This window comes from Lissotriton vulgaris, chromosome 7 (genome assembly GCF_964263255.1).
Source record: "Lissotriton vulgaris chromosome 7, aLisVul1.2, whole genome shotgun sequence".
Taxonomy (NCBI): domain Eukaryota; kingdom Metazoa; phylum Chordata; class Amphibia; order Caudata; family Salamandridae; genus Lissotriton; species Lissotriton vulgaris.
Genome location: NC_141695.1, coordinates 695,467,404 through 695,490,227, shown reverse-complemented (window position 1 = coordinate 695,490,227; position 22,824 = coordinate 695,467,404). Strand labels below are relative to the sequence as shown.

The window sequence follows — 22,824 nt, the reverse complement described above, 5'->3', positions numbered from 1 at the left end:
GTTTCTGTATAAGAGCAACCCAAGATGCCCGAAGGTTGCACATAACAACTGACTTGCCACTTAGTTCACTACTGGCATTGTTGTCAGGAGTGGAAGCATGAATATTTCTTAATTCATGTATAACACGTTTGCAGCAAGATTCAATTAACATTTAAAGAAATGCTTTTTAAGTTTAGTGGAGTTGAGTAAACAGCATCCCAGTGCTTATTTATACCAGGGGGCTACATACTTGAGTGTCACTGTAATGGAGTGCACCAAAATTATGATTATTTCTGGATTTAATTAAAAAAATCTGCCTGATTTTATATTTTTATTACATATTAGCTATAGTGTCCTCTTTCTTGAGGAACGATCTTTGGGTAGGGTCTCAATAATAATCTCAGTAACAACATTGACCAGTGGCAAGGGTGTCCTTGTGTAACTTGTGACAGGAACAGAGTATTAACCTAAGCTTCACATTGGCACTAAGTGGTGTGATCCAAACCAATAATTGTGTGATTACCTCCTCCCACCTCAACCACAGTTAACTGATTAAGTGTTTTATAATATTTTCATGCGTCAAAGTGCTAATAAGAAATAAAGCTGTAGAAAACATTATTTTATTTAAGAAGCCTTCCCCTTTAAGTTGATTAGTGACTATTAGGCTGGGTCGTTTTACTTTAATAACAATGTTTCTTAATTATTTTTAAGACCTTGCAACGATGGAAGAAAGGATATTAAAGCGCTACTATAAGAAGCTCACGGAGTTTGTTGCAGATATGACCAAAATTTTTGATAACTGTCGATACTACAATGCTAACGACTCCACTTTTTACCAATGTGCAGAGGTTCTTGAAGGATTTTTTGTACAGAAGTTAAAAGCATTTAAAGCAAGCAGGTAAGCAAAGTGTTTTACACACGTTGAATGCCATGGTAATCTCTGTCAGGCAGGTGTATTGTTGCAGACCTCACAAAACAAACCTGTTTGAAATGCATTTAATGTAAGTCTTTAAATGTGCTAAAACAGCACACATGTATCACAGTATTTGAAATCAATATAGTGTTTTTATTTTGTTCACTTTGCATTTAAACATCTGATAGAGACTTCTAGCTGTACATTGCTTATCTTAGAATTATCCCGAGGCATCAGACTGTATCCAGAATTTTTTCATGAGCAGTACTCCTGCGCTAGTAGGTGGCATTATTCGGCTCAGTGTGGCTTTGTTGGCATCATCTGTGTGAGAAGTTGGCCTGATATATGATGCTCACTAGTTCTAGTGATCACCTTGTATCAGTCCAAACAACCCTTATGGTGATTGGTTGTAAGTCAACCTTATAGACCAGCTATCCTAATGGTAGCAGTCTTAGGCTAAACTCTTTTGGCATGTGAAGCCAGCTGTTTTACCACATATAACGCCTTGAATACCAAGTGAAAGGACACCATACAGGTTGTTATGAAAATAAACAATATATTTATTAATAACAAACACCTCTGAACTCTTTATGAGATCAGAGGGCTAAGCACATGACAAGACTCTTAAGAAAAATACGTTTAAGTTGCACAAATTACAATGGTGCCCTAGGGACACGGGAAACCATATACTAAACAAGTGGTATAAGGAAATCGATAGAAGGAATGGAGCTGTCCAGAGGCTGTAGGATCGCTGGGACTACACTACCCTAACCTTAGGTAAGTAATAGGAGGCCCACGGGACGCGTGTGCAGAGTATGAACTCACACGCGAGATGCATAACAAAGTCAATTGACAGTACAAATTACGAAAAGGTAAGTTTTAGACCGTTCCGACTAGCTCGGACTAAAACAACTGGTAATCTGGATACTAGGAGAGTCAATCTACCCTTGAGCACCGAAATGCTCTTGTTACCTCACCCACGGGCTGCGGGTGCATAGGTGTGAAAGTGTGTTGGGTTTCCGCGTTGAAGTCTATGGAGCCTTGAAGAAAGATGCTGCAGGCGACCAGGAGGAAGCTGTCCGGAGTGATCCAAGGGTGGATCAAGGAAGATGAAGACCTGAAAGCAGAGGGGACAATGTTCACAGTCACTAGCCAGTGACTAGTGTGGAACCAGGAAGGAACCAGATGAAGTCGTCACGATCAGGTGAAGAGTGGACGCTGACTCTGCAGCCACGTGGACCAAGAGGTGTCTTCGACGACCAGGTTGGAGGCACGAGCTGTCCCACGCAGGCTCTCGCTGTCGGCGTTGTTGTTTCCGGATTCGGCGTCCACAGGCCTTGGCAAAGGCAATCCACGCAGTGAGTGGAAAAGACGTCTGGTGCGGACCAGGAGGGTCCGGGGTGCTTCTCCTTTGCAGGGAAGCAAGGGCCGGTCTGGAGCAACCAGACCAGCGGTGTGGATTTCAAGGATCGTCGTCTAGGAGGCCACTAGCCAGCCGGCAAGTGACCAGACAACGCGTCGAGCAGCAATCAAGCAAATCTCGTGGATGCTGGAGGGCTGATCTTCTGTGCAGGAGCTGCTCGGGGCTGGGGCTTCTCAATCCCCAAAGCACTTCGTCGAGGATCCCTCTGAAGTCGTGCTGGAAGCGAAGTGCAGTTTCTCCAAGATGGCCGGTCCCACGTGTCTCGTCGCACCCACGGATCTCAGGTTGAGGTCGGAGAGGTCAGGAAGTCCGGGTCTTGTCGGGCTCTGAAGTCTGGATCCACTCGAGAAGACGACAAAGTGAACCGCTGGAACACTTGATGGTGCCTGCTTGTGCAGGGTGGTCACTCCTTGGCCACAAGGGAGATTTCTTCAGTCTTCTGTGGAGCAGAACGTCGAAGTCCAGAGTTTCTTCTTGTAGTTTCAAATCTGAAAGAGACACGTTAGTGATAGATTCCTTACCTTAGAATATCCCCAGGCGTCAGACTGGATCCGGAAACTTTTGCGTAGCAGTACCCTTGCGCGTCGGTAGGCATCGTCTGCGGCTCCGCGTCCGTCGTAGGCGTCGTGGGCGCCGTGATGACGTCGTCGGAGTACTTAGACGCTGCCTCCGCGTGCTGACGTCAGTTCTTCTTTTTTCCGCGCCAGCCAGTGCAGATCTGGAAAGAGCAGTTCCCTAGTCACTTTTTGACTAAACTTTTTGATCTTTTTGATCCATTTCGAAGTCTTTACGACTCCGACGGTGCCGTTAGGGATGCCCGGCTTCAAGCATTGCGACGAGTGCGACCGTACCATGTCGGTCACGGATCCCCACCTCTTGTGCCTGATGTGTTTGGGCGTCGACCATGACGACGAGGCCTGCTCTGACTGTCGGGCCCTCTCGAGGAAGGCCAGGCGGGAGCGGTCCCGCAGGCGACTCGAGATCCGCCAGTCGGCCCCGCACCGTGTGAGGTCCCGGTCCCACGGGAGGTCGAGGGACAGGTCGCGGGGACGGAGCTCTCACAGCTCCGGGAGTCGGCGCCACTCCTCCGGGTCCAAGTCGTCAGGTAAGAAGCATAAGAAGTCGAAGAGACATCATCGCTCTTCTGACTCCCCCCGACGCTCGCGCGACGCGGCCGGGGGTTCGGGTGACACCGCCCACGCGGCTCCTCGCGAGTCGTGGGCGCCGCGTTCTGCCCCATACCCCCCGGTCCCTGGGCTGAACGCGACGCCGGAGGAGATCGAGCGCTTCCTCATGGCCATGAGGTCCCTTTCTCCTCCGACGGGTTCCGCGGCGCCTTCGGGCCCAGTGAACCCATCTGGGGGCCCTAGTGGGTCGGGGGCTGCGACCCCGACGCCGTCGGGTGCTTCGGCCTAGACGCCGCCAGCGCCTTCGGGCCCGGCGCCGCAGGGCTCCACGATCCCGACGCCGCCGCTGCTCTCGGGCTCGGCGCCGCAGGATACAGCGGCCCCGGCGTCGTCGGTGCCTTAGGGCCCGGCACCGCAGGGCACCGCTGGGCCCTCGTTGGGCGATGGATCGTCACCGGTGGACCTTACGACCCCCCCGGCGTCGGTTCGTGTGGTGTCCCCTCTGGCGCCGTCCTCGGGCGGCGCCGTCCCCGATGCCTCCTCTCACTGGGTTCCAACATCGGGTCGACGCCTGCCGGCGCCGCTCTCTACGCCGTTCGGAGAATTTCAATTCTATGAACCCACCCCATTCACTTATGACCCTGAATTTCAGGAGATGGGGGACGAGGAGAATTGGGAGAGGTCTGAGGACCCTCTGACAAGGGCATGTCAGTCTAACATGGACTGGACAGGAGACCTTGGGGAGGCCAGTGGCCTGGACACCTCTCCAGACACTGGATTCGTCTCTTCTCCTACCGTGGCTTCGGAAGAGGGCGCGACATATAGTGTGGTGTTGATGAGGGCTGCTAAGGCCTTGGGCCTTGAGCTCCCCGTCGCGGCCGTGAGGACTAACCTCCTCACTGAGGTCCTTAAGCCGCAGTCATGCTCCATGGAGCCTCTGCTGCCGTTTAATGAGGCCTTGACGGACGTTCTTTTGGGCACTTGGTCCAGGCCTGCTACAGGTTCGCCTGTAGATAGGAACGTGGCCAGACGCCACTGCCCGGCCCCGGGCGACCCATGTTTCCTGTCCACCCACCCCACCCCCAAGAGTCTGGTTATCCAGGCCTCTAACTCCCAGACCGCCTTCCCGACGGCTCCCCCCGATCGGGAATCCAAGAGGTACGAGGCCTATGGCAAGAAGGTGTTCTCGTCCCTTAGCTGTGGACTGCGGTCTTCCAACACCGCATGCCTCTTGGGCCGTTACACCCACTCTCTGTGGGAAACGGTGGCGGAAGTGCTGCCAGAGTGTCCGTTGGAGGTACGGGCCAAACTCGGCCAAGCCCTACTGGAGGGCCGGGACGCAGCGAAGTATTCAATCAGGTGCGGACTGGATACTACTGACTCCCTGGGCAGAGCGATGGCTACGACGGTGGCGATACGACGCCACGCCTGGCTGAGATCCGCCAACTTCTCGGCAGACGTCCAGAATACACTCATGGACATGCCGTTCGATGGCCGTCGCCTCTTTGGCGACAAGGCAGACCACGCGCTTGAGCGCTTTAAGGACTCCAGGGCTACGGCCAAGTCCTTGGGCCTCTCGGCCCCGCGCCAGCAAGTGGGTGCCTTTCGCTCCTTTCGTGGCCAAGGAAGGGGCGTCCCCACGCGTCCTGCCAGCCACTCGCCGCAAACTGTCGTCCAGCGCGGCGGCGGCCGTGGAAACCGCCGTGGAGGCGGTCGGGGGAACAAGCGGAGCCAGTCCACACCTGCCCCCGCAGCATCCGCCTCTAAACCCTCCTAGTCCGTGCTTTTAGGCCCATGTGACGCCAGTGGGAGGCAGGGTTCGCCATCACCACTCTCACTGGCGCACAGTCACTTCGGACAGGTGGGTGCTGCAGATCGTCCGAAGGGGCTACTCCCTCCCCTTCGAGGCGACCCCTCAAGCCATGCCACCACAACACCACCGCGTATCGGGGGATCACTTGCGGCTCCTGCAGGAGGAAGTTTCGGCCCTCTTGGCCAAGGGGGCCATCGAGCGCGTTCCTGGGCCAGAAGTAGGTCGTGGTTGCTACTCCCACTACTTCCTGGTACCCAAGAAGGGCAAAGGGGGCCTACGCCCTATCTTTGATCTGAGGAACGTCAACGGCTTCCTCCGGAAGGAGAAGTTCAAAATGCTGACATTGGGTCCTGGGTCTAGGCTGCCCTAGACCCAGGAGACTGGATGGTAGCGTTGGACTTGCAGGACGCATATTTCCACATCCCCGTCCTGCCGGCCCACCGGCGCTACCTGCGGTTCATGGTAGGCCTCGAGCACTTTCAGTTTACCGTGCTCCCCTTCGGCCTTACCAGCGCCCCACGGGTGTTCACGAAGGTGATGGCGGTGGTCGCAGCTCACCTGCGCAGGTTAGGGGTATCAGTCTTCCCCTACCTAGACGACTGGTTGTTGAAGGCGGGCTCGCCCCAGGCAGTCGTCAGCCACCTCCAGACTACGGCGGATCTCCTGCACCAGCTGGGATTTTCCATAAATGTGCCGAAGTCACACCTGTGCCCCTCTCAGAAGCTCCTTTTCATCGGAGCGGTTCTCGACTCGGCGCAGTTTTGGGTTTACCCGCCCGAACAGCGGGTCCGGGATATACAGGCTCTGATTCCGGTCTTTCGGCCGTTATCCCGGGTTTTGGTCAGGTTGACGCTGCGGCTTCTGGGGCTGATGGCCTCCTGCATCCTTCTGGTGCATCACGCACGGTGGCGGATGCGGGCTCTGCAGTGGGACCTGAAGTTTCAGTGGGCCCAGCACCGGGGCAACCTGTCCGACCATGTCCTGATCTCGGAGGGCACTGTCAGACAGCTGCAGTGGTGGCTCACGGACCGCGATTGGGTCAACGGCAGATCCCTCTCCCTTCCCCAACCGGAGCACGTAGTTGTGACGGACGCGTCCCTCCAGGGCTGGGGAGGCCACTTGGGAGAGGCGGAGATCAGAGGACTCTGGTCTCCGGCGGAGTCCCGGCTCCATATCAACCTGTTGGAGCTGCGGGCGATTCGTCTGGCACTGAAAGCATTCCTCCCGTCTGTCCGAGGGAGTGCAGTGCAGGTGTTCACGGACAACACCACCGCCATGTGGTACTGCAACAAACAGGGCGGAGTGGGGTCGTGGACCCTTTGCCAGGAGGCTCTGTGTCTCTGGCAATGGCTGGAACATCAGGGCGTGACTCTGGTGGTTCAACACCTGGCAGGTTCTCTGAACGCCAGGGCGGACGAACTTAGCCGTCGGTGCTCGATGGATCACGAATGGCGTCTGAACTCGGACGTGGCGCAAGGCCTCTTTCTGCGATGGGGAGAGCTTTGGTTAGATCTATTCGCCACCGAAGAGAACGCGCAATGTCATCAGTTCTGCGCGTTGGAATTTCCAAGGCGGCACTCGCTCGGAGACGCTTTTCGTCGCGAGTGGAGCTGCGGTCTGTTGTACGCCTTTCCGCCTATACCTCTTCTGCCCAGAGTGCTGAAGAAGATCAAGCGCGACCGGGCACAAGTCATCCTTGTGGCTCCGGACTGGGCACGAAGGTACTGGTATCCCGAGCTACTCAGCATGTCAGTCGATCCCCCGGTTCGTCTGTCTCTTCAGGAGGACCTTCTGTCGCAGCAGCAGGGGACGGTCCTCCACCCGAACCTGTCCAGTCTCCTTCTCCATGCTTGGAGATTGAGCGGCGACAGTTGAGGCCATTTGACTTGCCTCCTGAGGTTTGCAACATCATTCTGGCAGCCAGGCGTCCCTCCACGAAAACGGTATACGCCTGCAGGTGGAACAGATTTGTGGCATGGTGCACAGCAAAGGCTGTGGATCCCCTCAATGCCCCTCTCTCTGAGGTTCTTCTATTCCTTCTTTCTCTTGCCCAGCAGGGCTCTGCTCTGGGCACTATCAAGGGCTATCTTTCGGCTCTTTCAGCCTTTCTGAGGCTGCCTGACCAACCTTCTTTGTTCAAGTCCCCTATTAATAGATTCCTGAAAGGCATCACTCATACCTTTCCTCCTGTTCCTTTCGTGATGCCTCAGTGGGACTTGAACCTGGTTCTAACCTTTCTTATGTGTGCTCCCTTTGAGCCACTTCATAACTGTCCACTTCGCCTTCTTTCTTTGAAGACTGCCTTCCTGGTAGCCATCACCTCTGCCAGGAGAGTGAGTGAGCTCCAGGCCCTCTCTTGTCAGCCTCCTTTCCTTTCAGTCCATCCGGACAAGGTTGTTGCCTAAGGTGGTCACGGCCTTCCACATTGGGCAGTCCATCACATTGCCCACCTTCTTTCCACCTCCGCACCCCTCGAGAGAGGAGGAGAGGCTCCACCGTCTGGACCCAAAACGTGCGCTCTCGTTCTATCCGGATCGCACACGCCAGTTCCGGGTGGATGATCAACTCTTTGTTGGGTACGCGGGCGCTAAGAAAGGGAAAGCGGTGCACAAGAGGACCATGTCTCGATGGATTATCATGTGCATCCAGGCGTGTTACTCCTTGGCTAAGAAGGAACCCCCTGTTGGGCTGAGGGCTCATTCCACTCGAGCCACGGCCACTACAACTGCCTTGGGCCGAGGTGTGCCCTTGCAGGACATTTGCCAGGCCGCTACGTGGGCCTCGTTGCACACGTTTGCTAGGCACTACTGCCTGGACAGTCAAGTCCGGAGGGACGGCTACTTTGGCCGCTCCGTTCTCCAGGACTTTCTGGTGTAATTATTGGTTCGCAGACCCACCACCACAGGGATGGTATTGCTGGGGTATCTATTCTAAGGTAAGGAATCTATCACTAACGTGTCTCTTTCAGATGCACAAGTTACTACTTGTGTAACGATATATCTGTAAGAGACATTAGTTAGTGATAGATTCCTTACCGACCCACCCATCCTCCCCGTTCTGCGAAACGATATCTAGGGTTAAGGTCATCCCCTTTCAGGGCCCTAGTTTCTTGGCACCAGTGTCGGTTTTTGTCATGGCTCTGCGCTTCTGGCGCGGAAAAGCTGTGGCTAAGAACTGACGTCAGCACGCGGAGGCGGCGTCTAAGTACTCCGACGTCATCACGGCGCCCACGACGCCTACGACGGACGCGGAGCCGCAGACGACGCCTACCGACGCGCAAGGGTACTGGTACGCAAAACTTTCCGGATCCAGTCTGACGCCTGGGGATTTTCTAAGGTAAGGAATCTATCACTAACTAATGTCTCTTACAGATATATCGTTACACAAGTAGTACCTTTTGCATCAGGATTAATCTAATTTGGAATGGGACCAGCTCCTACCTTTATTCTCCTAAAGGGGGCTGTGCTATGACTAGGTCCCTCCTATGGGTGGGACCAGGAAGTGGGTGGTTACACCCCCTATCCTTTGTCCGGCTTCGCGCCAGAGCTGGGGCTGGAGTGCCCCAGCAACTGGTTTGAACCGGTGTATGCACAGGGACACCTTGTGTGCCCCAGGCATGTCTCATTCCTTTCAGGCCTATCCTACCTAATACACAAAATCTTGTCTGGGTTGGTGCTAGCACCTCCCAAGGCAGGAAACCCTTTGTCCAGGCCTCCCTCGCTGGAAGGCCTCCCAGCAGCAGGAGGTCAGACTTGTGTCCGTGGTGGCAGCATCCATTTTGTGATGCTGAGGCTCGAATTAACTTTAACCGGGGTTCACAGTTACATGTCGTGCCCCTCTAAAAGGGTGGAATGCTACCCCCGTCGCCAGAACTGGCGAGGGGGTAGTATTCCAATTCGTATGACACCTTACTCGACATGTTTTGATAATGCTATGCCAAAGTTAGCAATAACCGCAAGGATTATAATGCACTTAAGAGTATATGGTATAGCGTTATCATGGAAACAGCTAAAGGACTTGGTTCCGAAAGCTGCAGACAGGCTCAGCTCATGCCAGAGCACTGTCTCACATAATTCCAAGCACTCTGCCTCCAGGATTGTTAAGGCCTTCCATAGGAGTGACTTATAGGAGCATATGTGTCCATTTTAGGTTTAGATATAGGCATACTATATCTAAAGCAAAGGGTGATTACACCACCTTGCCCCAGGTGATTGATCAGCCAGTTGTGTCAGATTTGGATGGCCAGCCAGGGGTGGCATAATACATGCTGCAGCCCCTGGTAGGCCTTGGGTTCACTTATGCCCTGGGTACCTATGGTACACTGTACAAGGACTTACAAGAGTGACCCAATACCAAATGGTAAATGCATCTAAAGTACACGGATGTCAATTTAGAGAGAGAACAGCTAGGCTGTGGGTCTGATTAGCAGGCCCAAAGCCAGGGAAAGTCGTAAACCAGTGAAGCAAAAAGCAAAAATCTGGGGTGACCATAGGATTGCAGACCCTACTCTCCTACAAACTGCGCCAGAAGTGACGTGCATGGTGTCTATATAGGCATCACCTCAGCACACAGACATCAGTTGTTGTCTTTCCGTACCATTCATCGCAGTTCTAGAGAAGAGCTACCCCCATTTGCTTTTTGACTGACCTTTTTTTCGACCTTTTTGTTGAAGGCTTTTGAAACATTCTTCTGGTGGGGCAGGGAGGTCCACGAGGAAGGCAGGTTTCTAACCCTGCGGCGCCCGTCACTAGCAAATGCCGGTGATTGATCCACAGCTCGTCTGCAGTTAGTGCCTCGAACACAACCACGACACCAAGACCTGCGTCGATTGTCGCGCCACGCACCCCAAGGTCGTGAGGGAGCAGTCTTTCAAGCTCCTTTCTGCTCGACAGGCGATGGTCTCTATCCCAGTGGAGAGGAAGATCTTTGGATCGGTCACAAAGCCATTCCAAACACTGGTCATCGAAGTCGTCTGGCGTTGGGATACTTCCCACAAGCATAAGAAGTTAAAGAGGTCTTCAACTTTGACCCATCATTCGAAATCATCCAACGAGACAAGGAACATAAGCATTCGAGGCCTGGCTCAGCAGTTGAACCTGTGCCAGGGCCATCTTTGCGTCTCCTAGAGTTTCCTGAAGCCGGAGCGACAAACTCCGAACAGCATGAGTTTTATGAGGACAAGCTCCTCCTATTTGGGTGGCCCATCTGGTTTTCCGTCAGCGGGCTCGCCCTGGTGACTTTCGAGCCCCTTAGATCCATGGACGGATCCAGACCAACGACCGTCAAACACCTCAACCTTCCCCGGCGGCAGCTCCATTGCCGACGTCCATGAGGCTGTCCCCTTACTCATCCCAACTGCAACACGAAGCTGGATGGGCATTGTCTGACTCTGGCGCCGACTGGAAGCATTCCTTCCAGGCTGGAGTCTGTGCCCTATGCCCTGCATACTAGAGCTTTTGGATAATTGGCAGGGGCCACAGGACCCTGATGAATACCAGCCCCTAGATCTCACCGAGAGCACCTGGTGTATTTGATGAATGCCATTAGTGTGTACACCTCCCCTGATACTGGCTTGATCTCTCCTCCTACCGGTCCCAGGATGCTTGTTTCCGGTCCAGTGAAGACATGGCTTGGCAGTTTGGGCTGGACTGTTCCCATGAGGCACAGGGTCAGACTGATTTGCATATGGCCATGTCTGAACTGGGGTGGCTGAGTGAGCTAAAGAATGATTAAACCCAGATCAGTTGACTGGGGTGAGTGCTTGCAATGTTCAACACTCCGTTCATCATCTGCTTTGGTTTTGCTATGGAGGAGGGAACCTCATTTGCTATTGTGGTGGTGAGGAAGATGGCGAGGTACTGAACCTTTAGCTACCCTCTGTGGCGGTCAAGACGAATGTCTTGACAGAGGTGTTTCAGTGGGCATTACCCCATCCAAACGGCTTCTCCCATTTAACTAAGCGCTCATTGGCGTCATACTCTGTGCCTGGTCCAAGCCCTGCACAGGGTCTCCTGTGAATAGAACAATTGCCCGCTGCCATTGCCCGTCCCAGGAGACCCCACCTTCCTCACCAAGCATCCTACTCCGGAGAGCTTGGTGGTCCAAGCCTCCACTTCCAGACTTAATCCTGGTGCATTCCATACCATTCCACCGGACAGGGATTCCAAGAGGCTGAATACCTTGCCAAAGACTGTTTTCTTCTGCCTGCCAAGCACTGCGATTTGTGAACACTGCATGCCTTTTGGGCCAATACTCCCATTCACTCTAACTGACTATTGCGCATACTCTTTGAAGTTGTTGCTGGTGGGAGAGAGGCAGCTAAGTTTGCCATATGCTGTGGGCTGAATACGACTAACTCACTAGGTAGAGCGGTTTCATAGTCTGTGACTCTTAGGCGCCATTCCTGGTTGAGGACTACTGGCTTTTGTGGGGATGTAGAGGCCTTGCTCTTGGACATGCCCTTCAATGGTTCCTATCTCTTCCAAGACAAGGCGGGCTCAGTGCTGGAGCGCTTCAAGGACAGCACAGCTCCGGCCTGGTTCTTGGGCCTTTCCATGGTCCCAAACCAACTCCAGTCCACGTTTCACTCCTTATGTGGCTTCCCGTTGTGTCTCTACCTACCTAGTCACCATGGCCTGCAGACTTCCCAGCCCTTGGCTAGCCGAGAACATCAAATCAAATCAAATCATGGGATATTTATTTAGCACACATATCACTCAAAAGTCTCATGGTGCTAGCGGATGACTCCAAAGGTAAGCCTGATTTGATACAGTTAAATGTCAAACAGCCATGTCTTTAACTTCCTGCGGAAACAGTTATGGTCATTTATGATGCGTAGGTGCGGGGGCAGTTTGTTCCAGAGAGTCAGAGCTAGGAAAGAGAAAGATCTCCCTCCATTTGTGGTAGTACGAATTCTGGAAGATGCGAGAAATGATTGGTTACTAGATCTCAGAGTTCTGCCGGGTTGGTACCAGCTTAACTTTTTTGCCGGAAAACCTGGGCCCATAGATCTTATGGGTGAGGTAGGCTACGGTTTGGCCAGTCCACCACACCCCCAGCAGCAGCAGACCTCCGAGCCTCTTTAGTTTGTCCTCCGACCATCATGGTCATCCAATGGGAGGCAGGATACACCATCACCTGCACCACTGGAGGTCAGTAACATCCGACTGCTGGGTTCTTCAGATTTTCCGAAGGGCTACTCCCTCTCCTTTGTGACTACCCCTCCACTCATGCCACTCACTTGTGACAGGCTGACGGAGGACCACATCTCCTTACGCCGCCAGGAAGTGGCGGCTCTCTTGGCCAAGGGAGCCATAGAGAGACTGCTGGTATCAGATGTGGGTCTAGTTGTTATTCCCACTTGTTCTATTATAGGACTAACCCCTTCTCAGACGCTTCCATTTATCAGAGCTGTTCTGGACACAGTGCAGTTTAAGGCTTATCTTACGAGCAGCGAGTCCAGGATATTCAGGCCGTGATACCGATGTTTCAGCTTTTATCCTGGATTTAGGTGAGACTGACTGTGAGGCTGGTGGGCCTCATGGCCTCCTGCATCCTGCTTGTGACGCATGCCTACTGGCATATGCGAGCCCTGCAGTGGGACCTGAAGTTCCAGTGCATGCAGCATCAGGGGAATCTCTCGCATGTCCCAGATCTCAGAGTGCACTGCTTGGTACCTGCAATGGTGGCTGATGAACTGCGATTGGATCAGCGGCAGACCCCTCTCCCTTACACAACCAATTCTGACAGTTGTGACAGATGCGTCACTCCAGGGGTGTGGTGGCCATCTGGGAGAGCTAGAGATCAGAGGACTTTGGTCTCCGGTGGAATCTGGACTTCACATCAACCTCTTTGAGCTCCAAGTGATCCGACTGGTATTCAAATCTTTTCTACGCTCCATCAAGGGAAGGCTAGTGTAGGTGTTCGTGGACAACACCACCTCCTTGTGGTACTGCTACAAACAGGTCAGGGTAGGGTCATGGTCCCTCTGTCCAGAGGCCCTATATTTCTATACATGGCTGGAACGTCTGGCAACATACGCGTACTGGGACTGCCGGAGGGGGGTCGAGGGAGCACACCCCATCGAATATATGGAGGCCTGGGTGAAGATCTTCACTCCAACCAAGGACCGCACTGCCTTCTTCTCATTGGAGCGGGCCCACCGGGTCCCGACTGGAAAACAGCCACCTGGCGGCGTTCCTCGCCCCCTGCTCGCGAAATTCCTTCACTTTCAAGTTCTCGCCAGCATCCGCGCCTCGGTGGGCTTCTGGAAAAATCTCCCACTAGCCCCTATCGGTCGGGTAGCACTGGCAAAAATGATCATCGTCCCCCTACTACTATATTACTTAACCAACCTTCCGGGCCTAACACCCGGACGTTTCTTCCGCGAGCTGGACACGCTCCTCCGCACACTTGTGTGGGGAAACGGCCGACATAGGATAGCCCTCACCAAACTTCAGCTTCCCACCACACAGGGGGGTCTGGGTGCCCCCGCCTTCGAGTCATACTTCCTCGCAGCTCAACTCCATTGGCTCTCGTACTGGACAGCGGGCAGGCACTCCGGGGAAACGTATACAACATGCGGCCGTGTCCCCATACCAGAGCTCTGTCGTCTGTTGCTTCCTGGCACCAAACCCCGCCAGACCTACCCCCTGCAAGTATCAGTGGCCCGTCAGTGCATGCAACGAATCCACCGCATGGCAGCGAATACTCCCTACTATTCCCCACAGCTACCGCGAGCGGGATGGCCACAAGGGGATTCATACTTCACGAGCGCCATGTTGCGTGTGTGGACGAAATCATGGGTTAACAAAGATGGAGGCACAATTTGTGGAGGGCCAGCTTCGACCATACGACCCCGAGGCAGTTCCTGACACATCGCCAACTCATCGACTGCTATCGCCCACTCTGTGACCTTACGACCAGCGAGCCTGTGACGCATCCTGTAATTTACACCATCCTTTATACTTTATATGGGCGGTGGCAGACACCTAGTCACTTGGTTGTATAAATCAATCCGAGAACTCACAAACAAACCCCTACACACTCTGAGAGCTGCTTGGGAGGACCAGTGTGGGCGACAACTTCATGACCGGAAGTGAGACAGAGCGCTAGAATCCCAAAGAAAGTGTTGAGAAATGCACGGTTCAAAAACATACAGTACTACATCCTATCAGACCCCGGCGCGCCTCCACCGGTTCTACCCCGACACACAGTTCTTATGCCCCAGATGTCACTCCCCCTGAAGCACACTTCCAACACATGTTCTGAAGTTGCCCAACCCTCCAGACATACTGGTCGGCCATACTCGACTCCCATCAGCGCCCTCACAGGCCTCACAAGGCTGCACTCCTGGGAGGCGGTTGCCTTGGGGATCTTTCGCAGGCCAAAGACACACAAGGTGCAGGTCCGATACGCTGCTCTGTCCCTGCTTTTAGCCAAAAGGAATATAGCCATGCAATGGCGAGCGATCACTGGTCCCTCGTTCGAGACATGGGTGGGAGCAGTGAAAAAATGGGCGGCGGCGGCGGAGGACGCCCTGAGGGAGGAGGAAGCGAAAGGTCAGCGCAAACACCCTATATCGCTAGAATGGGCCACACGGTCTCACTAGTTCACGTTAGCCCACAAGCGCGATACCCTGGGTACTTCTCAACGTGCAAAGTCCGATGCACACAACAAGTCAGTGTGATATGAATGATCACCCATAAATGATAAGGATGGAGTCACACAGATGTGTTCTTTTTGTGTCGTTTTATTGGAATGCATATATTCGGAACATGAGACCAGCCGACACGTGTTTCGTCAAGCAGGGTGTTAACCCGTGACTCTTCAGGGATGTAAAGAAGTTGTGAGAGGCGGGGTCGGGGGAGCGGTGATATTTCCAACCCGGTCCTGATCGGGTGTTTTCACAAGATTGTGAACGTACTATTCTGATACGCTTTAAATGTTCCCAGTATAGAAAGCGTCGGGAAGCAATCCTGACAAGTAAAGCTTGCGGCGTGTAAAGCCGTCTATAGTTGCCGCAGTGTTTAAAACTGGGGTTCGTAGTGGGTCCGGGTGTTGTTCATGGCGGGTCTCGCCGTGTACAGAGAAGACCTATATGCATTCCAATAAAACGACACAAAAAGAACACATCTGTGTGACTCCATCCGTATCATTTATGGGTGATCATTCATATCACACTGACTTGTTGTGTGCATCGGACTTTGCTTATAATTAACTACAGGGAAGGATTTCCCCCACCCCTGTTTTTCAGAGTTTAGGGTTCTCTCTGATCCAGTTGCACCAACCATAAGCAAACATTTCTCTTGGCCCAACCACTACCTGTTGTGCGCCAATACATTTCTGAATACTCACAAACCCCTTGCAGAACTTTACTTCTCAACGTGCCGCCACGCCCCTGGCAGCACCAACACCCCATTAGGGCGTGCATACCTTGACCTCCTCCACCTTTCCAGTTCCCCCCCTCCCCTCCCATTTCCCCCCCACACACACCCCCTCTTCCCCCCGCACTCTCCTCCACCGTCTTCTTGCAGCTGCGCCCTGAACAATACGTCTAAGTCTGCTCCTACTTCGCGATCTTCGCCCGACTACCTCTTCTCCCCCCCCCCCCCCCTCCCCTCCCCCCCTTGTTTTTCTCTCCCCTCCGGGGTATTTTCTCTCGTTTCCCTCGCAGATCCACTGCCTTAGCTACCAGTCTTCTCCCCTCCACCCACGGTTCCCAGTTCCTCAGCCCCTAGTTCCCCCCGCGCTCACGCTACGTCAGTCACTAACGGATCCATGCCCCTAATTTGTTTATTATATGACTACTGAATACAATCAGGTGGCATGTTTTGTATCATTGTAACATCTCTGATCGTTATCATATGATGTGCCGTGAGAGCTCTTTTGGTAAAAAGTTAAGCAAAATATTTTTTTTAAAGAAAAATGGCTGGAACGTCTTTCGTTTCTCTGGGGGTTCAGCACCTGGCATACTAACTCATCTGAAGATGCCTAGTGGATCACGAATAGTGTCTCCAACCGGACGTGGTGCAAGGTCTCTTTCAGCAGTGGGGAGAGCCTTGGTTAAATCTGTTTGCCACCACCCAGAACACACATATGCAGTTCTGCGCACTGAAGTTTCCAAGGTGGCTCTCGCTTAGAATCGCTTTTCGTCTCCAGTGGAGTTTCAGCCTCCTGTATGCCTTTCCGCCCATACCACTTCTGCCCAGAGCTCTCAAGACGCTCAGGAGCGACCAGGCTTAACAACTGTGCTCAGAGAGTCTGGTATCCCCAGCTGTTGAGCATTGTTCATTGATTCTCTGATCAGGCTGACTCTTTGGGAGCCTCTTCTGTTGCAGCAGCATGAAAGGGTTCTCCATCCTCTTCTCTCAACTCTCTGCCTTCATGCGAGGAGATTGAGTGGCAACCGTTGACCGCTTTCTACCTTCAGCCCGAAGTCTGTAATGTTATCTTGGCAGCTTGGCGTCCCTCCACCAAGACTGTTGGAGCACGTTTGTGGCATGCTGCACACCCATACAGGTTGACCCTATATCTGTTGCACTCACTGGAGTGGGAATAGTAATTTTTACCCTTCCGCTATCCAGCTCTTTCCCTACTGTTGCACTCACTGGAGTGGGAATAGTATTTTCTACCCCTCTGCTATCCAGCAATATCCCTACTGTTGAACTCACTGGAGTGGGAATAGTAATTCTTACCCCTCCGCTATCCAGCACTCTCCCTACTGTTGCACTCACTGAAGTAGGAATAGTAGTTTTTACCCCTGCGCTATCCAGCGCTTATCCTACTGTTGCACTCACTGGAGTAGGAATAGTCATTTTTACCCCTCTATTTCCCTACTGTTGCACTCTTTGGAGTTGGAATAGTAATGTTTACCCCTTTGCTATCCAGCACTTTCCCTACTGTTGCAATCACTGGAGTTGGAATAGTAAATTTAATTCTTCCGCTATCCAACATTTACCCTACTTTTTCACTCACTGGAGTGGGAATAGTAAATTTTACTCCTCCACTGTTCAACACTTTCACTACTGTTGCACTCTTTGGAGAGGAAATAGTAATTCTTACCCCTCTGCTATCCAACACTTAATACCTATACCTACTTTTGTATTCACTGGAGTTGGAATAGTAAATGTAATTATTCCGCTATCCAACATTTTCCATACTGTTGTATTTATTGTATTGCGAAATGTGAGTTTTAATTTTTTTAATAGTTTAATGGTTTAACCGCATCGCTGCGGCGGTTATTTTTCCGCTGTGCAGCTTTTTTCAAAAAGCCGCGTTAGATGACGAACTCAGCTCGTCATCCGCACACGACCACCGTGGCTGATGACGAGCTCAGCTCGTCATCAGCAGCGAAGGGGTTAATCAATTATAGAATGTTTTCTTTTATTGATATATGTATATATTTAATTTGTATTTAATTTAAAAGTTTAAAAATTAAATAGAGATACAATTCATAAATTATTTTAAAGTAAATATATGTATATGTATAAATTGTTTATATTTTTTAAATTAAGTTTCTTTTATATTTAGTTAAAATGTATATTAAATGTAATTTATTTAAAGGTAATAATATTTTATATATATTTATTTATATTTTTTAATTTATATTTTTTACATCTATATTTTTAACTTCGATATTTTTGTACTTACCTTTTAACTCCATGGCTGCTAGGCGATTTCCCCTCCTGTGCTGGGAATTGCTGTTTTACTTTATTTCATGACGAGCTAGGCTCGTCATCAGTGTACGAGGAGGCTACACCATGACGAGCCCAGCTCGTCATGAGTGTCGAAGGGGTTAAGTATAGGGAGTCAATATTTTTGCATTCTTAGTGTAGTGTGTTTTTGCTATCGATATTTTGTCAGTGAACCATGGTGCAGCTTTCTGGCATGTTACTAGCTCCCTCTGGCGTGCCTGTAGGTCCCAAGGAACCAAGAGGTTGCAATTTTCCCTCTGGGCCATTTGGGCCCTCTGTATCTGCTCAGGGCTAAGGACTCCCCCTGTATTATGTTATTAAAATATAAAAATTCCAGCATTTTTCCTTATGTCGTTGTAGGGTGTTGGGACTTCTTGATATGAGAAACTGGACTGTAATTAGCTAACCGTTTTTGTTTTGAGTTCCAGTGTACTCTCCTATGCCCATGTTGTGATATTTACCTATGATGCTGAATAAAAATACTTTTGACAAAAAAAATCCTTCTTCGCTATGGTTATGCAATGGAGATCCTTGATCTTCATACTCAGAAGGTTAAAACCAGTGTTCTGACGGAGGTGTTGTAGCCTGGCTAGTTAAGTTCTGAGCCTCTCGTCCCATGTAATGAGGCTCTCACAGAGACGGTCTTGGGTACCTAGGACAAACCGTCCTCAGGCCTGTCTGTACATTGCCAGATGCTATCGCCCTGCTCCAGGTGACCCTGCTTCTGTCACTCAGCACCCCTCTCCTCAAAGCCCTGCAGGCTTTGGCCACAAGAGTGAACCAAACTCTTTTCCCACTTACCCCGCACATCAGGAAATTAAAGAGGACAGAGACTGCCTTTTAGTTGCTATAGTCACGCCTTGTGGGACTTAGTGGCCCAAATGGTGCCTGTGGTTCCGGAAGAAGCCCGGACCATTCTTTCTCAGGCCATGCAAGATGATCGTGAAGCAGAGTTTACCATCAGCTACAGACTTTACATTAGGGCAATGGCCCTAGGGCCATTGGTACTAGTGTAACCGTTCATATACATCCATACATGCAAACCACTGGGTTTTCGGGTGACGTTCAATTTCCGATTGTGAGAAGTCGGCCTGATATATAGTGCTCACTATTCTAGTGATCACTGTGTATCATACCAAACGACCCTTATTGATGATTGGTTGTAAGTCAACCTTATAGACCAGCTATCCTAGTAGCGTGGACAAAAGCAGTCTTTAGGCTAATCTCTAGAGGGCGTGTTAAGCCAGCTGTTTTACCATCACATATACCCCTTGAACACCAAGTGAAAAGACACCACACAAGTTGTTATGAAAATAAAGCATATTTATTTATAACAAGTCTACCCTGAACTCTTTGAGTCAGGGAGCTAAGCACAATACAAAACTCTTACGAAAATACTTCAAGTTGCACAATTTACACAAATGCCCGAGGGGCACGAAAAACCATATACACAAAAAGTGGAATGCGAAATACTAGCAGGTGAGTAACTCGATCCAGAGGCTTCAGGATCGCTAGGACTACACTACTGAACTCTAAGGTTAGGAGCTAGAGGCCTAGGGAGATCGGGTGCAGAGTGTGCACTCTCACGCGGGATGCGTGACAAAGTCTATGGAGGCTAGTATTTCTAAAGTTACTGTTTTCGGACGAATCCGACTTGGTAGACTTAAAACGAAAAAGGATCTGGACACTTGGATAGTGAACCTGCGTTGGAGCACCGAAATGCTCGGGTTATCTAGCCCAGGGGCTGCGGCTGCATAGGGTTCAAAAGACGTCGGGAATCCTTGTTGTAGTCTATGGAGTCTGAAAGAAGAAGTTGCTGGCAGGCGACCAGTGATGTTCGGTGTGATCCAAGCCTGGATCGGTGATGGAGACGACCTGAAAGCAGAGGGGACTCCGTTCTTAATCACTAGCCAGTGATTGGGTGGGCACCAGGTTGGCACCGGATGAGGTCACCGCGATCAGGTGAGTGGGCAACGCTGGACTCTGCAGCCACACGGGCCAGGAGGCGTTGTCGGCGACCAGGCTGGAGGTGCGAGCTGTCCCACGAGGGTGTCTGCTGTCGGCGATGCTGGAACCAGGATTGGAGCAACAAACCTTGGCAAAGGCAAGCCCACGCGGTGGAGTCAAGATGGCGTCTGGAGTGGACCAGTAGGGTCCAGGGTGCTCCTCTTCTGGGAGGGAGCAAGGGCCAGTCTGGAGCAACCAGACCAGCGGTGAAAACGTTGTGGTACATCATCAGGAGGGCCACTAGCCAACGGGCAAGTAACAGGACAACGTGGCAAGCAGCAGAAGAGCAGAAAGGCCCCACGCAGATCTCGTGGATGCTGGGGGGCTGGACTTCGGTGCTGGAGCTGCTTTGGGTTGGGGTTTCTCAAACCCCGGTGCACTCACTCGAGGATCCCTCGGAGGTCGTGCTGGTTGAGCGTCGTGCAGGTTTTTAAGATGGCCGGTCCCTCAGGTGTCGTCGCACCCTCGAATCTCAGCTGGGCTGATGATGCAGGTAGAGGTCAGAGATGCCAGGGTATCCGGGTCTCGTCGAGCTGGTCAGTCTTGATCCGGAGGATGGACGTGCAGCAAATCGCAATGCTTAGGTGGTGCCTGCGGGTGCAGTGTGGCTACTCCTTAGCCACAAGGGAGAGACTTCAGAGAAAGTCAAGAGTTCCTTTTGTGGAAAGTAGTTCAAGATTCAAGATTATCTAATTTGGGAAGGGGGCCCGCTCCTACCTTTATCCTAAGAAAAGGGGCTGGCACGCGACTAGGTCCTGCCCATGGGTGGGACCAGGAGGGGGGTGGTTACACCCCTCTCCTTTGTCCGGTCTCTCCCCAGCTCAGGGGCTGGGGTGCCCCTGGAACTGGTTTGAGCCGGCATATGCACAGTGAGCACAGGGGTGCCACTTGCAGTCACCTTCCTCTCAGCCCTGCCTACCTGGGATACACAAAATCCAGTCTGGGATGGTGCTAGCACCGCCCCTGACAGGAAACCCTTTGTCCGAGAACTCCTCGCTGGAAGGACTCCCAGCAGCAGGAGGTCAGACTTGTGTCTGTGGTGGCAGCATCCATTTTGTGATGCTGAGGCTCGAGTTAACTTTAACTGGGGTTCACAGTTACATACATGTCGTGTCCCTCTAGAAGGGTGGAATGCTAACCCCGTCGCCAGAATTGGCGAGGGGTTAGTATTCCAATTCGTATGACACCTTACTCGACATGTTTTGATAAAGCGATACCAAAGTTAGCAAATAACCGCCAGGATTATAATGCACTTAAGAGTATATGGTACGCGTTATCATGGAACAGCTATTAGGACTTGGTTCCGCAAGCTGCAAACGGGCTCAGCTCATGCCAGAGCACCATCTCACATAATTCCAAGCACTCTGCCTTCAGGATTGATAAGGCCTGCCATAGGAGTGACTGATAGGAATATATGTGTCCATTTAGGGTTAGATATAGGAATACTATATCTAAAGCAAAGGGTGATTACACCACCTTGCCCCAGCTGTCGTGCAGCCAGTTGTGTCAGATTTGGGTGGCCATCCAGGGTTGGCATAATACATGCTGCAGCCCCTGGTAGGCCGTGGGTACACCTATGCCCTGGATACCTAAGGTATTCTGTACAGGGACTGATAAGGTGGCCCAGTACCAATTGGTAATTGCACCTGAGGTACATGTGTCAATTTAGAGAGAGAACAGCTAGGCTGTGGGTCTGATTAGCAGGCCCACAGCCAGGGAAAGTCGTAAACCAGTGAAGCAAAAAGCAAAAATCGGGGGTGACCATAGGATTGCATCCCCACTCTCCTACACCGATTGCTTGGGGATGAAGCCAATTCAGCCCTTAAGCTCTACATACAAAGATAGCATGGCTACAAGTATGCTCCCTGGACATTTATGTTCCCCCACCCTAGCCACCTCAGCATTGTCGCTTCCTCTGGTAGATGCAACCAATACTGTCAGCAGCAGCTACTGATGTACAAGACTTTACACATCCTTTTCGCAGCTTTTACATCCATCAGGGAGTGCAACAAGGGACAAAGGGAAGCCCAACTTCCACACCTCTAACTGATGCTTCCTTCAAGCTTCTTTAGCGTGCCCTTTTCAGAACACAGCCACACTGTTGGAGGCATCCAATGTTTTCTGCCAGGATTGCAGGACATCTTCGGATAAGTAGGTCTTGTGAATTGTTCTTCTAGATTATGCTTTGCTATTTCTTGGAAGCCCAAGGCACTGTCCACCATCCTCCGAATGGCTGACAAAGACCATTGGAAAGACTAGGCTCTTTTGGCCAAGGGAAAAATAGAGTAGGTCCCAGCGCCAGAAGTCTGTTGTGGTTGTTATTCACGCTACTTCCTGGTGCTGAAAAAGGACAGATCCTCCACCCCATATTAGACCGTTCCCCTCTCATGCCTTTACGAAAAAGGACAAGTTCAAGATGCTCACCCTGGCCCAGGTTTAGTCTGTCCTCGACCCTGGAGACTGGAATGTAACGCTGCACCTGCAGGGTGCTTATTTTCATATCCGTGCCCTGCAGGCCGACAGGAATTACTTGTGGTTCTCAATAGGCCACAAGCATTTTTAGTACTCTATGCTCCTCTTTGGCCTTACCAGTGCTGCTCGGGTGTTCAAGAAAGTGATGTTGGTGGTTGCAATAATCTTCGAAAGTCAGAATCTTAGTCTTTCCCTCCCTCGACGAATAGAAGTTGAAGGCAGTCTCTGCTCAGGCCGTTCTCAACCCCCTCCCGACTACGGTGAATATCCTGTCATCCTTGGGGTTCACTCTCAACATGCCAAAATCACAACTGACTCCTTTTCATTTTAGCCATTCTGGACATGGTTTGCCTTTGTTCCTTTTCCTCTGAAAGTAGAGTCCAGGACTTTCAGGC

The 22,824-nt window shown here is 51.6% G+C and overlaps 1 protein-coding gene across 3 annotated transcripts in view; it reads left to right on the top strand.

The window, feature by feature from the left end:
* BPTF (bromodomain PHD finger transcription factor) overlaps positions 1–22,824 on the top strand; it is a 1,660,779-nt gene that overhangs the window by 1,560,304 nt on the left and 77,651 nt on the right. For all 3 annotated transcript variants that reach the window (XM_086930929.1, XM_086930930.1, XM_086930928.1), the window contains one exon: positions 691–877. In XM_086930929.1, the coding sequence (XP_086787055.1) occupies positions 691–877 (187 nt within the window). The remainder of the gene's footprint in view (positions 1–690; positions 878–22,824) is intronic.